Source organism: Geotrypetes seraphini, chromosome 15 (assembly GCF_902459505.1).
Source record: "Geotrypetes seraphini chromosome 15, aGeoSer1.1, whole genome shotgun sequence".
NCBI classification, from domain to species: Eukaryota; Metazoa; Chordata; class Amphibia; order Gymnophiona; family Dermophiidae; genus Geotrypetes; species Geotrypetes seraphini.
Genome location: NC_047098.1, coordinates 5046539 through 5060983, shown reverse-complemented (window position 1 = coordinate 5060983; position 14445 = coordinate 5046539). Strand labels below are relative to the sequence as shown.

Here is a 14445-nt window from a genome sequence, read left to right as displayed (position 1 = left end):
CATCTCTCTCCTCGCCTTCCCTCTCCCACACCTCTCCTCATAGTCTGGTATCTCCCCTTCCCTGATTCTCTGGCATCTCTCTCCTTTCCTTTTCTTCCATCTTTCGTTCCCCCTCCATGCTCTCACATCTCCCCCTTCCTTTTCCCTTAGACTGGCATACCTTCCTCCTATGCTCCAAGCCCTGGCATCTCCTTTAATTCCCTCCCTCATCTTCCTTCTCCCTCCAGCTGGGTACCGCAACACTCTTCCCTGCAGCTCTGCACTTCCCCACAATTGCCATGCTTCGGTTCCTCTTCTTCCTTCCTTCCTCCCCCCCCCCCCGCGGGACCCTGCGGCACCATCAACTCTTACTCCCTCTAATGTCGGCCCTGCAGCTCCAGACTTCCTCGCACCTTCTCCCCTCCCCCTTTGGATCGCTATTATTTTAAATGTTATAGCCGCGGAGCTGTATCCATCAGTGGAGATGTCTAACCTCGGCCTGCCCCGGAACTCTTACTGCAGCAGCCGCCCGTCTAGGCAGGAACAGGAAGTCACTGTTGCAGTAAGAGTTCCAGGGCAGGCCGAGGTTAGACATCTCCACTGATGGATACAGCTCCGCGGCTATAACATTTAAAATAATAGCGATCCAAAGGGGGAGGGGAGAAGGTGCGAGGAAGTCTGGAGCTGCAGGGCCGACATTAGAGGGAGTAAGAGTTGATGGTGCCGCAGGGTCCCGCGGGGGGGGGGGGGGGAGGAAGGAAGGAAGAAGAGGAACCGAAGCATGGCAATTGTGGGGAAGTGCAATCCCCCCAATGCGTCCCCTTACCTTACCTCCCCTTACCTTTGCGACACGTGTGTGCGCTGTGAAGAGAAACTTTGCGCTGCGATGTAATATTTTGTGCGCGCGCGCAGGCCAGCGCACCTTAGCGGGAACACTGGTGGAGACAGACTGTGTCTGAATTCAAAAAGGCCTGGGAAAGGCACATGGGATCTCTCGGAGGGAGGAAGAGATAATGGTTACTATGGATGGGCTGACTGGATGGGCCATTTGGCCTTTATCTGCCATCATGTTTCTATAACCATAAAGCTCTATGACCTCACAATGCAGGTGTAAAGAGCCTAAGCCTATAGGAAGAGGAGATGCAAATGTTAAGAGCCTTAGCCAATAGGGAGAGGAGGAGATAGTAGATGTTGCGGATGGGCCATTTGGCCTTTATCTGCCATCATGTTTCTATCTTCCCTCCAAGCAGACCCTCCCAGTTAGTGAATGAACCCATTTTACTGGTTCCCAAAGCCTTACGATGAAGAACAGTACATTCCCCCCTCCAAATCCGCAGTTTCAGCATCTGCGAATTCGGTTATTTGCGATTTTAAACCAAAAAACCCATTTAAATTTTTTGGGCTATTTTAAGCCCTGTAAGCCCCCCCTTAAAGCCTTACCTGGTGGTCTAGTGGGTTTTTGAGGCAGATCGCTCACAGAAAATGGCTCGAGAGACTACGGGAGCTCAAGGCAGCCATTTCCTGAGAGCAATCTGCACAGGGCAGGAGAGTAGGAAGATTGTTCTTGCCCCGAAAATCCACTAGACCATCAGGTAAGGCTTAAGGGGGGACTTACAGGGCTTAAAATAGCCGATGGAAGCAGGGGTTAGGGGCAGAACCAGCCCAAATATTATTCACAGTTTTTTAATATTTGCGGGCCAGCTCTGCCCCTAAACTCCCGTGGATACGGAGGGAGAAGTGTATTCACCTCGTATTTCCACTTATTCAGTTTATCCCTTCCCACATATAGGTCAAGTATTGTCATCAGGGTAGCGATGGCTTTAAAAGGTAGTAAGCATAGCAACCTCCTTGACCCTTCCTCAAATACTCCAGGCTATGCATGGCTCATTGTGTGAAATACTTACGAGTACAGGAAGCAGAGGGGGAGTCCAGGGCAGCCCGATAATAACTGGCATCACAGTGGCAAACCTGTGCAGCTCGTACTTCCGAGTGACTATGTGCTGGACACTGCGTACACAGCTGATCGCCAGGAGCAGACTTGTAAAAACCAAGCTTACATGCTGTGGGAAACAAAACAAGTTAGTAAGTGATGTTCGTGAGACAAAGCAGGAAATCAACAAAAGCCATCCTGTCTAGCGACTGCTACTGGGATTTTAGGGCATGTGGCTCACACTCTTGTGTCTTAGAACATCTCACACCGCAGAATTTGAATATAGTCTGTTATTGCGACAGACATGGGAGAAGCCACTGCTTGCCCTGGATTGGTGGCATGGAATGATGCTACTCTTTGGAGATTCCGCATGGAATGATGCTACTCTTTGGAGATTCCGCATGGAATGATGCTACTCTTTGGAGATTCCGCATGGAATGTTGCTACTCTTTGGGGATTCCGCATGGAATGATGCTACTCTTTGGAGATTCCGCATGGAATGTTGCTACTCTTTGGGGATTCCGCATGGAATGTTGCTGCTCTTTGGAGATTCCGCATGGAATGTTGCTACTCTTTGGGGATTCCGCATGGAATGTTGCTGCTCTTTGGAGATTCCGCATGGAATGATGCTACTCTTTGGAGATTCCGCATGGAATGATGCTACTCTTTGGGGATTCCACATGGAATGTTGCTACTCTTTGGAGATTCCGCATGGAATGTTGCTACTCTTTGGGGATTCCGCATGGAATGATGCTACTCTTTGGAGATTCCGCATGGAATGTTGCTACTCTTTGGGGATTCCGCATGGAATGTTGCTACTCTTTGGGGATTCCGCATGGAATGTTGCTGCTTTTTGGAGATTCCGCATGGAATGTTGCTACTCTTTGGGGATTCCGCATGGAATGTTGCTGCTCTTTGGAGATTCCGCATGGAATGTTGCTACTCTTTTAAACTTTATTTTTTAACATCCAACACCTAATTAGTCCTCATCTGCATGACTTAAAAAGAGATAGAAGAAGGAAGATACAAAATTAATTCTCTCTGCCCTCCCTAATGTTCTCTTTTTCTTTAATTATTGAACTTCATCCCCCTTTCCTTTTGTACCTGTATTGGATTTTTGTATGTATATATTAATTTGTACTAATTTATTACAGTGTTTCCCTCATTTTTAAATTTGTAATACGCTTTGAAATACAGTGGAACCTTGGTTTACAAGCATAATTCGTTCCAGAAGCATGCTCGTAAATCAAATTACTCGTATATCAAAGTGAATTTCCCCATAGGAAGTAAGGGAAACTCGCTTGATTCGTTCTCACCCACCCCCATCCCCCGAGGCCAGCGGCGCTGCTCCACTCCCCCTGCTTGCGAACGCCCCCTGTGTGAACCGGCATCCCCTGCCAGCCCGAACAGAAGCCTTACCCCATCTGGCACCGGCATGCAGCCCCAGGACGTGCCGGTGCACGAAGATCTTTCCTGTTGCCTGGACCTTGAGCATCGGCGCATGCTCAAGGCCTTCTGGCTCTCGCTCTCTCTGAGATTCTCGGAGATCTCAAGGCCCAGACAACAGGAAGGATCTTCGTTCACCGGCATGTCCTGTGGGCTGTGTGCCGATGCCAAATGGGGTAAGGCTTTTATTCGGGCGGGGGATGCTGGTTCTCGGGGGATGCTCGCAAATCGAGTCAACGCTCAGTGTGCCAGTCACAATTTGCAAGAATGTTTTACTTGTCTTACAAAACACTCGCAAACCAAGGTTTGACTGTATTTGACAATGCATGTACATCAAATTTTAATAAAAACTTGAACTTGAAACTCGATAACCATGAGCAAAATAACAGGTAATAAACTGCATCTTCAATTATGTTCATCCACAAAAAGGAAGCAGGAATAGAAATTAACAAGACCAAGAGCGATTGTACAGCCAGCATTCACGACATTACGTTTGGGAAGATAAGCCCAGAGTCTTGGGGCCTGTTTTACAAAGCCGTGCTAGCGGCTGCCATGTGGCAACAGCCCCGAAACCTTTTAAATCTCTAAATCTCTATGTGCTTCAGGGCCGTTACCGCGCTGCAGCCGCTAGCGCGGCTTTGTAAGACAAGCCCTTAGCCTCATGTTGAGACAAAAATTACGCAGTTCACCTGTCTCTTGACCCACATTTCTGCTTCACCTCTGAAAATGCCTTTTTCTTGTGGTTCTGGCGGTCACTTCATCTATGGGCACAGTAAAAATAAAATAATCACTGTCAAATAGATCGGGATAATTTACGAGGTCGCAATCCTTTCAAATGTCGTTTGGAGATGGAACTTCTTTGCGCATTATTACTCTTAAGTTAAGTAAGTTTTATTTTTTGGCTCCAAGTTTTCTATTAAAGCTTGGCTTTTATGCTTTTCTTTATCCTGTATACAATAAAAAGACATCCATAGCTCATGCCAAATTATATGGTAAAGCTGCACTTTCAGAGGAAGAAAACATTTCGATTCATCATATGTGCTCCAGCCAAACGGCCATCCTGGAAACTGCTGGGGATCCCAGGGTCATGTGGTGATAAAGCTGCCGCTCAAAATCCAGCCAGCTGCGGTCACCTGGGAGCATATACCCCCAGGGAATATCAGCCAAGCTCCAAGAGAGTAATGGGTGGAACTGATCTGTCCCGTACATTCATAGAAACATAGAAATAGACGGCAGATAAGGGCCACGGCCCATCTAGTCTGCCCACCCCAATGACCCTCCCCTACCTTTCTCTGTGAATAGATCCCACGTGTCTATCCCATTTGGCCTTAAAATCAGGCACGCTGCTGGCCTCAATAACCTGAAGTGGAAGACTATTCCAGCAATCAACCACCCTTTCAGTGAAAAAGAATTTCCTGGTGTCCCCGTGTAGTTTCCCGCCCCTGATTTTCCACGGATGCCCCCTTGTTGCCGCGGGACCCTTGAAAAAGAAGATATCTTCTTCCACCTCGATGCGGCCCGTGAGATACTTGAATGTCTCGATCATGTCACCCCTCTCTCTGCGTTCCTCGAGTGAGTACAGCTGCATCTTATCCAGCCGTTCCTCGTACGGGAGATCCTTGAGTCCCGAGACCATCCGTATTTGGCATTCGGTACACACCTTCAGACTTGTCCTTTTCACGTACCCATTTGCCTAAATTCTAAACATGCTCATCGCCAGTGTTCTGTGCACATCCATTCGCTGGGTTCGCTGTACACTTACATACACCTGTCCTGAATATGTTCTTGGGATGACAGGGGAGAGTCCATGACCCTACAGTATGGGGTCCATTCTCCCCTAGCCTCTATCAAATTTAATCACTTTTGACAGGTGGTTAGGGGCCCATGACCCTTATCGTCTGGGGCCCCAGATCACTTTCAGTTCACTCCTGCTCCAACATTTCTATTCGCACATCTGTCCCAGATGTTATCTTTCCACTGTCCATTGCACACTTTGCCTTCGTGTGCCTTACACAGACTCCTTGGCCACTCATTCTGCATTGCATCTTCTCACACGTTTGACCGTCAAGTTTTGGGATGTGCATTTTATTCCCGACATTGGGCATTTCATTGAACCATGTCATGCGCAGATCGCAAAGAATCCCATTTTTGTACCTTCCCGATGTATTCCAATCATGCTTTGTCTTCTTCCTTGAGTCCCTACAAATGGCACGTTATTGGGAATGTTCATTTACGATGCAGAAGCCAATCCAGTCCAAAATTCCAACTGAAGGTATGTCCAAAGACCAGTTGAACAGACAGTTGGAGATTATTTAAGGACAGGTTGGTCGTGCTGCATCCTAGAGAGCTATAGGATGGGAGGGTGGAGATTCAGTGGCGGAAGGACTTGAAGATCAAGCAACTGAAAGTTGTGTGTAAGATAGGGCTAGGAGGGCATGGAAAGTGACCACAGGTCACAGAGAGGATAGTTATACTGTATAAAGAAGTGCCTACAATGTGCCTACTTGGAGTCTATAAAGAAAAGTAGACGCCTACTTTTGGTACATAGATTATAGGCATATATATATGATTCTTATCCACTCCTAATCGAACTCTGCTCAGAGACATGCCGGTATTTAGCTTTGTCAAAAAACACACGAGGGCCAATAAACTCAAGAAAACTTATGTGTTGAGTGACTAAAAACAGTTGATAGTTTTGAAAAAAGTCACTCTGTTAAGCGATTATGAGATGTCCTATATATGATTCTTATCCACTCCTAATCGAACTCTGCTCAGAGACATGAAGGCAGTTACCACCGCCTCACCGCCCGATCATTGCTAAGTCTCTCAAATTTGAAATATACTCTTACGCTCTTAAAGTATAAGCAGTAGCTTAAGTAACAATAATTAGCAACAGTTTTGACCCATATTGCATTGATTGGGTGGTGAGGCGGTGGTAACTGCCTTCTTGTCTCTGAGCAGAGTTCGATTAGGAGTGGATAAGAATCATATATAGGTCATCTCATAATCGCTTAACAGAGTGACTTTTTTCAAAACTATCAACTGTTTTTAGTCACTCAACACATAAGTTTTCTTGAGTTTATTGGCCCTCGAGTGTTTTTTGACAAAGCCAAATACCGGCATTTAAACGTGAACACACACATAGAATGGTATAAATATCAATGTTTGTTTATTCATTTATATCCCGCCCTTACATACAAAAATATAACATTATATCAGAAATTCATACACCATCAACAGTAAATACTTCCACAAGACAAAGCGAGAAATGCAAATGGGTTATTTATGCCCATCCTGTGGTGGTCACAGAATTACCACCAGAAGGCTTGGGCTATAAAACACACCTTAACTTTTTGCTTGGCCTGCTCTCACTTTAATTCCCATTTCCATCCTTCTCAGGAGGAGTCTGTATAATTGGGGGAATGTCTGTGGCTTTTGGCCAGCTGATCTCGGAAGGACAGCAGTAAAGGTTTGGCTTTTTTTTTAATAAACATTTCGTTTCCCAGAATTCCAGCCAGGTCAGGGCGAGTCACAGCATTTCAGAAGATAGGACAAGAGTGAGGTGGATGAGGCTATTAGAACGTAGGAAATACTCATTTGAATATTAAGTATCTACAAAAACCATTTAAAAATATTAAGTGGATTTTGCAGGGTAGTATGCAGGTAGCAGCGGTATATTTTGTCATCAGCACTGTGATGTTTATTTTAATTTATTGAAAGCGTGTCTTTAAGTACATTGCGAGGATGGATTGTGTACTTTGTGCGATGTGGAATATTTAAGCTATGTGTATTTTACTGCATGATGGCTACAAATCACCATAAGCCATATTTGTAGCCGCAATTGACAAACATTCATAAATAATACGCCAGGTGTCGGGGTTAAAATTCCAATCATGCATCTGGCAAAACTCTCCCTGTAGAAGCAAGTCATTGCTACTCAGAAAGTCTGATTAAATGTTAACTCTCTTAGAGAACCCTACATTGAATAATGGAACAGACAATACAGGAGGGCCGGCCAGCTGATACATGACTGGGTCTGATTGGAAGGGTCTCAGGGTCAGCTTCTCCGTTTCTCCTTTGCGAACTCCGAGTGCTCAGTAACTGGGGGAACGAGGCCAGTTCCTGCCTGTACCGCTTCTGCATACACACGGACTTACCGCCTGCATTCAAGTCCTGGAAGTGAGCAGCGGCACACCATCTGTTGGAGGTCCGAGGAGTGCACGATGACCGCGTGCGGCCTTCCAAGTCATGTGACCTGGTCAGTTCCCAGGGGGTGCGGGAAGTCTATTAAAAATAAATAAACCTATTGAACAGAACTGTTGCTTGTTGCTTTTTTTTTTTTTTATTGGCATAGAGAGCTTCCACTAAGGGTGGCGAGGAGCCGTGTCGCAGCGATTGCCTGCAACCTCCACCTAGGTGCTATTTCTGCAGGATGCGTGCTAGTCCTCCATGAATATTATCTGTTTTCATTTCATTTATTAAATTTGATATACCGCCATTCACCATATCAGAACATAAGAATAGCCTTACTGGGTCAGACCAATGGTCCATTAAGCCCATAGTGAGCCACAGAGCACTGCTTTGTTTCTCTAATCCAAATTCCATTTTACCAAGATTACGATCTGAATAAGACAAATGGGACAAATGCCACTGAACTACAATAAAATTTGAAAACATACGATTCAACAATCTTCCAATCTATGAGCCTGTCGAGAAAAGAGCAAAAAGATAGGACTTAACTGCCTTCCAAAATGCAGAACATGTAATTTGTTGAATATCTTCAGTAGTTTATTCCATAAATCTGGGTCTCTTCCAAGGATCTATATATTTACTGACAGGTTTCCGGCACGTCAAAATTGACGGTACAGTCAGTCTCACTTCCTAAGTAGAACAAGGTGTTCTAGTAGCTGAATAAAGAAAAATTCATATTTTGAAGTTAGTCATGAGCTAATCCATATAATATTGAAAGAACAAACATCAATAACTTAAAATTGAATTCTTGCCTGCACCAGCAGCCGGGGGTAATTTGATCAAAAATGAGGTGGTCTGATCTCTTGGTTATCCCCACACCTCACACCAATCAACTTCGTTCATAGCCACGGGGGAGGGTGGTCTCAAGCCCCCTAACCAATGGCTCAGACGCACTTCACCTCACGGGGATGCCAAGTCTTGCCAGCCAAAAGGGTCTCGCCCGCAAGTCCTGGCTGTGCTGTCCAAACAGCCTCTGATGCTGGCTTTCTCGCATAGGCTCAGGTCAGTAACTTTGTACTTAAAAACATGCTTTGTACTTAGAAGCCCTGAATATGTATACCCTGGAGGAAAGGAGGGACAGGGGAGATATGATTAAGACGTTCAAATACTTGAAGGGTATTAACGTAGAACAAAATCTTTTCCAGAGAAAGGAAAATGGTAAAACCAGAGGACATAATTTGAGGTTGAGGGGTGGTAGATTCAGGGGCAATGTTAGGAAATTCTACTTTACAGAGAGGGTAGTGGATGCCTGGAATGCGCTCCCGAGAGAGGTGGTGGAGAGTAAAACAGTGACTGAGTTCAAAGAAGCATGGGATGAACACAGAGGATCTAGAATCAGAAAATAATATTAAATATTGAACTAAGTCCACTACTGGGCAGACTTGCACGGTCTGTGTCTGTAAACGACCGTTTGGGGGAGGATGGGCTGGGGAGGACTTCAATGGCTGGGAGGGTTTAGATGGGCTAGAGTAGGTTTTGATGGAGATTTCGGCTGTTGGAACCCAAGCACAGTACCGGGTAGAGCTTTGGATTCTTGCCCAGAAATAGCTAAGAAGAAAAAATAAAAAAAATTTAAATTGAATCAGATTGGGCAGACTGGATGGAATATTTGGGTCTTTATCTGCCGTCATCTACTATGTTACATAAAATACATTATTTGCAGTGGAAGAGTAACTTAACAGTTAGTACAGTAGACTGAGAACCTATGGCTCCTTATGATCCCGAGCAAGTCACTTAAGTCTCTATTGCTCCAGGTGCAAAACTTAGATTATGAGTCCAATAGGGACAGAGAGCCAGATGCACTAAACAGGGTCGGTAAGGCTGCTTGGGTCCGCTCCAATCCGATTTTTGGCCGACTCCAAAAGAGCTACTGATGCACAAAAAGGTTTGCATGGAAATGATTTGATCGGAGATTCATCGTAATCCCCCTCTCTCTCATCCGTTTGATTGCTGTGAGTGCGACTCTCACGTATACGTAGAGCCGGCAGGGGAAGCCCGGGAAGCCCCCTGCCACGCAGCTGTTCAGTCAAAAGCAGAAAAGGAGGAAATAATAAATTATTCTTAATATGGGAAGATGAATCTCGAGCAATACAAAAAAAGCAAAAAAAAACTTACTCCCCAAAACAAAACACAATGTTCATAACATTCACAGTAAAGTCTAAGTTAGGAAGAATTGTGCTCAGAGACATGGAGGCAAAAAAGGAGGAATATCCCCCCCCCCAAAAAAAAACCTCACCCCCCAATCACTGCATGATTTTCCAAAGCAGTGGTAGTTCTTAATTATATTTGTTCTTGTGGTAAACAAAAGCTAAGAAATATACTTATTTATTGGGCTCCGAAGTGCCACGTTTCGGTCCTTCTTCAGGGAACCGAAAATAAAGTTCTCGAGCTTAGTTAAACGTTGGGTGTCAGTCTCTCAAAATGCTGTTGGAATTCTTTCGACGGAAAAATTATTCTTTCATTTCGAGGTTAAGAAATATTAGGCGGCTGCAGAAACCGGCACCCTATACAGAATTTCCCGCTCGGGGTCTAGTAACGGCGCTGTAAGTTAGGCACCAAACTTAATTGCTTTAATTGGTATTAATTAGCACTGTAATTGACTGCATCATTTAAAACCAATTAAAAAGTCACAAAAAAGGACGCTGTAAGCGCACTTACAGAGGCGCCCAACAGCGCTGAAGGTCAAAGCAGGTATGGTTTATGCTGAAAACGACCTTAGGTGCCGCGAGGTGCAATTCTCATCAAACTTAAGCGTCTGCAAAACCCTGGACTACATTACCGGCGCCTACGTTAAACATAAGCTGCAATTCTCTTAACAGCACCTATGCGTGATTGACACATGGCTGATGACGTTTTTGGCTGATATAGGCCTGGATCGGTAGCATGGAATGCTGCTACTATTTGGGGATTCCGCATGGAATGTTGCTATTCTTTTGGGTTCCGGAATCTTGCTACTTTGAGATTCTGGAATGCTGCTACTATTTGCGTTTTTGCCATGTACTTGTGACTTGGATTGGCCTCTGTGAAGACTAGGTGGACCACTAGTCTGATCCAGTAAGGCTGTTCTTGTGTGAGCCAATTATAGGACAGTCAAGCCATTGTGACATCACTGATGAGGTTGACTCTTAAGCACTGGTGGAATGAGGCATTATGACATCACAATCTCAACTCTAGAATGTTGCTACTCGGAGATTCTGAAATGTTGCTACTATTTGGGTTTTGCCAAGTACTTGTGACTTAGATTGGCCTCCGTGAAGACAGGCTACTGGGCTAGATGGACCATTGGTCTGATCCAGTAAGGCTATTCTTATGTGCTTATGGGTTTGGACAAGTTCTTGGAGGAAAAGCCCATAAACTGCTGTTGAGTCAGACATGGGAGAAAACCATTTCCTGTCCCTTCTTATATTTGAGTTCTTGTAAACCGTGTCGAGCTCTACTTCCGTGGAGAGGATGCGGTATATAAACTTAAGGTTTAGTTTAGTTAGGGAGAAGCCACCGCTTGCCCTGGATCGGTAGCATGGAATGTTGCTACTCTTTGGGATTTTGCCAAGTACTTGTGACCTGGATTGGCCATCGTGAGACGGTATACTGGGCTAGATGTACCACTGGTCTGACCCAGTAAGGCGGTTCTTATTATTAGAATCAAGCCCTAAGTGAACATGTATTACGTTCCATAGGTATCAAAGTCCACTTAAGCTGCACTTGAGGGCCTGCCAGACCTGCTCCCACCATCTCGCTGTTTGAACCACACAAACCTCATCGTTCCAGCAAAATTAGAGGGCACCACATGGTTCAAACTGCAAGAGAATTGGATCACGTCCAGCATTTACAGAGGTGAAATGTGCTCATGGGACCATGGCAACCGGTTTTGATTTTATTAAATATGGTTATCACAGTAATGAAAATCTGGCATCTAATTTTTCTGGCCACTGATGACAAAATCGCTTAAATATTCTGAGACAGGCCTTTATTTATTAATTATATTTTACAAATTTTGATTACCCATTTTAGCCAATAAGATCAAGGTGAGACAATTAAAAATCTGAAGCACATAAAAATTAGTCCATCCCCCTCAAGAGTTCAATATGAGCTGCCGAAGCCTCTAACAGTCAAAAGATAAGTCAAGTTTTGATTTTTCTTCCTAAATAATAAGAGAATTGAACTCCTGTAGAAGTTCCACTGGGAGAGAATTCTATAAAGCAGACAGAAAATAGGAAAATGCATAATTCCGTAAAACAGTGAATACAGAAATGGACAGTACAATTATTTTTTGCCAATTGCCAGAGAAGCCACATCTAGGGTATATTTAACATATCTTTCCAAGGTGCCGCTGACCCTGGGCAAGTCACTTAATCCCCCTTTGCCTCAGGTATTTTAGATAGAGTGTGAGCCCATCGGGACAGACAGGGAAAAAAAAATGCTTGAGTACCTGAATAAATTCATGTAAAGCGTTCTGAGAATGGTATAGAATATTGAATACATAAATAGTGTGAAGAGTTTCAGCCTCTGATAACCAGAGCTGGTATTGTGACATCATAATGCCTCCTTCCACCAATAAAGAGCCAACCTCATCAGTGATGTCACAATGGCTGGATTGTCCTACACACAGATCACTTTTCCTATATTTTGATTTCTAGTGGTTAAAGCTACGGCCTCAGCACCCTGAGGTTCAGGGTTCAAACCCACGCTGCTCCTTGTGATCTTGGGCAAGTCACTTAATCCCCCCATTGCCCCAGGTACATTAGATAGATTGTGAGCCCACCAGGACAGACAGGGGAAATACTTTGAGTACCTGAATAAATGCTTGTAAACCATTCTGAGATCCCCTGGGAGAACGGTAGAGAAAATTGAATAGTGTGAAAAGTTTCTGTCTCTGGTAACCAAAGCTGATACTGTGATGTCACAATGTCTCATTCCACCAATAAGAGCCAACCTCATCTGTGATGTCACAATGGCTTCTTTGTCCTATACTTGGCTCACTTTTCCTATATTTTGATTTCTAGTGGTTAAAGCTACAGCCTCAGCACCCTGAGGTTGTGGGTTCCAACCCATGCTGCTCCTTGTGACCCTGGGCAAGTTACTTAATCCCCCTTTGCCCTAGGTATTTTAGATAGAGTGTGAGCCCATCGGGACAGACAGGGAAAAAATGCTTGAGTACCTGAATTAATTCATGTAAAGTGTTCTAAGCTCACCTGGGAGAACAGTACAGAATATTGAATAAATAAATAGTGTGAAAAGTTTCAGCCTCTGATAACCAGGATTCGAGGAAAAACGAAAGAGTCCAAATATGCTAATCCGCAGAAAGGCCGCGTGAGCAAAGGGCTCGGGTGTCCATCCCTATAATTCATCCTGTTCCTGCCCCTATGACAGCACGTAGTTCATCTGCAAATTAGCACATGTTATGCCACTTCAGTTAACCGTTACCATGCTGAAATTCCAAGGCGTCTTAAAAAAAAGGAGTCACACGATCTGTTTTTTCTATTTTTAAAGCGCAATGAACAAAAAAGTAGACAGCTGTATTTTGGAATAATCGAAGTCATCCCAGAATGAGCATCTCAAATGGGGGTGTGGGCACGTCAGGAGCATTCCAAAAAGTTAGATGTGTTACTGTATAATGGGCCAGTGTGCCCATCTTGGGCGCCAGCATTTACGCTAGTTTTCAGCAGGCGTTAAATGTGGTGCCCAAAGTTAGGGCTCTAGGGCATAGGAATTGTGATCTTTTTGGTCACCATTTATTAAATCTGACCCTTTGTCTAAATACCTATGTTGGGATATTTTATGATATGACGAGAACACCAAAATTAAGGCCCTAAAGCAGAGGCTTCCTTTCATCATTCTAGCTCTATAGACCGCCATCGATTTACCCCTAAAACAAGAGGTATATAGCTTAATAAGTGTACGCTTTTATTCAGCATACACATTTGTTGAGGTTTGCAGTGTGTATTTTTTATATGCAGTGAAACTATTTTTGAGGTCCTCAGATAGGTTTCTCTTCCAGTAAGGGGGCTTTTTATTTTTCTTTAGCAAACTAGAAGGGCAGCGAGAATCTGAAGGTCATCCCAGTTGGGCTCTGGTCTAGCAAGACTCAAGGAAAGGAAATGATTCAATTTTGCCTTACTTATTCTGCAAGCCTATCCCAGACAGAGAATGTACCAAAGCATTATCCTTCAAGATGGGAGGAAGACAAGGCCCCTTGCAAGATCACTCCGCCAAAGGCATCACTGGCCCTGGCCTTAACCTTGCACCACCTCAAAAAAGAATGCCAAGACAACTATGTCGCTGCTCTGTAGTTATCTTAGAAACATAGAAACATAGAAAAAAGCAGCAGAAAAGGGCTATAGGCCACAAGTCTGCCCATTCCAAGTATCCCCTCCCCTGAATTTACTCCCTTAAAGATCCCACGTGAGTATCCCATTTTCTCTTAAAATCCATCACGCTGCTGGCCTTTATCACCTGGAGTGGGAATCTGTTCCAATGATCCACTACTCTTTCGGTGAAGAAGTACTTCCTGGAGTCACCATGAAACTTCCCTCCCCTGATTTTCAGCAGATGCCCTCTGGTGGTCGAGGGTCCCATGAGCCAGAAGATATCATCTTCTGACTCGATGCGTCCCGTGATGTACCTATATGTTTCAATCATATCTTCTGAACTTCTGTCCAGGAAGTTGCTTGAGCTCTGATCCAATGACCTTGCAAACCTACTAGAATCTCCTGGCTCCTGTCATCAACTTAACTTTAAACAATCTTTATCGATGACAACAATATGAAACAATCAATACACATTGCCAGAAACCCGCTGAATGCAAGTCATTAAAATTCCATTATTACAGAATGCATCCC

The 14445-nt window shown here is 44.4% G+C and overlaps 1 protein-coding gene across 11 annotated transcripts in view; it reads right to left on the bottom strand.

The window, feature by feature from the left end:
• Window positions 1-14445, bottom strand: part of EPHA8 (EPH receptor A8) — a 129954-nt gene that overhangs the window by 67275 nt on the left and 48234 nt on the right. For all 11 annotated transcript variants that reach the window (XR_004537111.1, XR_004537112.1, XR_004537113.1 and 8 more), the window contains one exon: window positions 1884-2039. Coding sequence is in view for 8 of the 11 variants with exons in the window: in XM_033922072.1 (XP_033777963.1) it covers window positions 1884-2039 (156 nt within the window). In the remaining 3 variants the exon portion in view is untranslated. The remainder of the gene's footprint in view (window positions 1-1883; window positions 2040-14445) is intronic.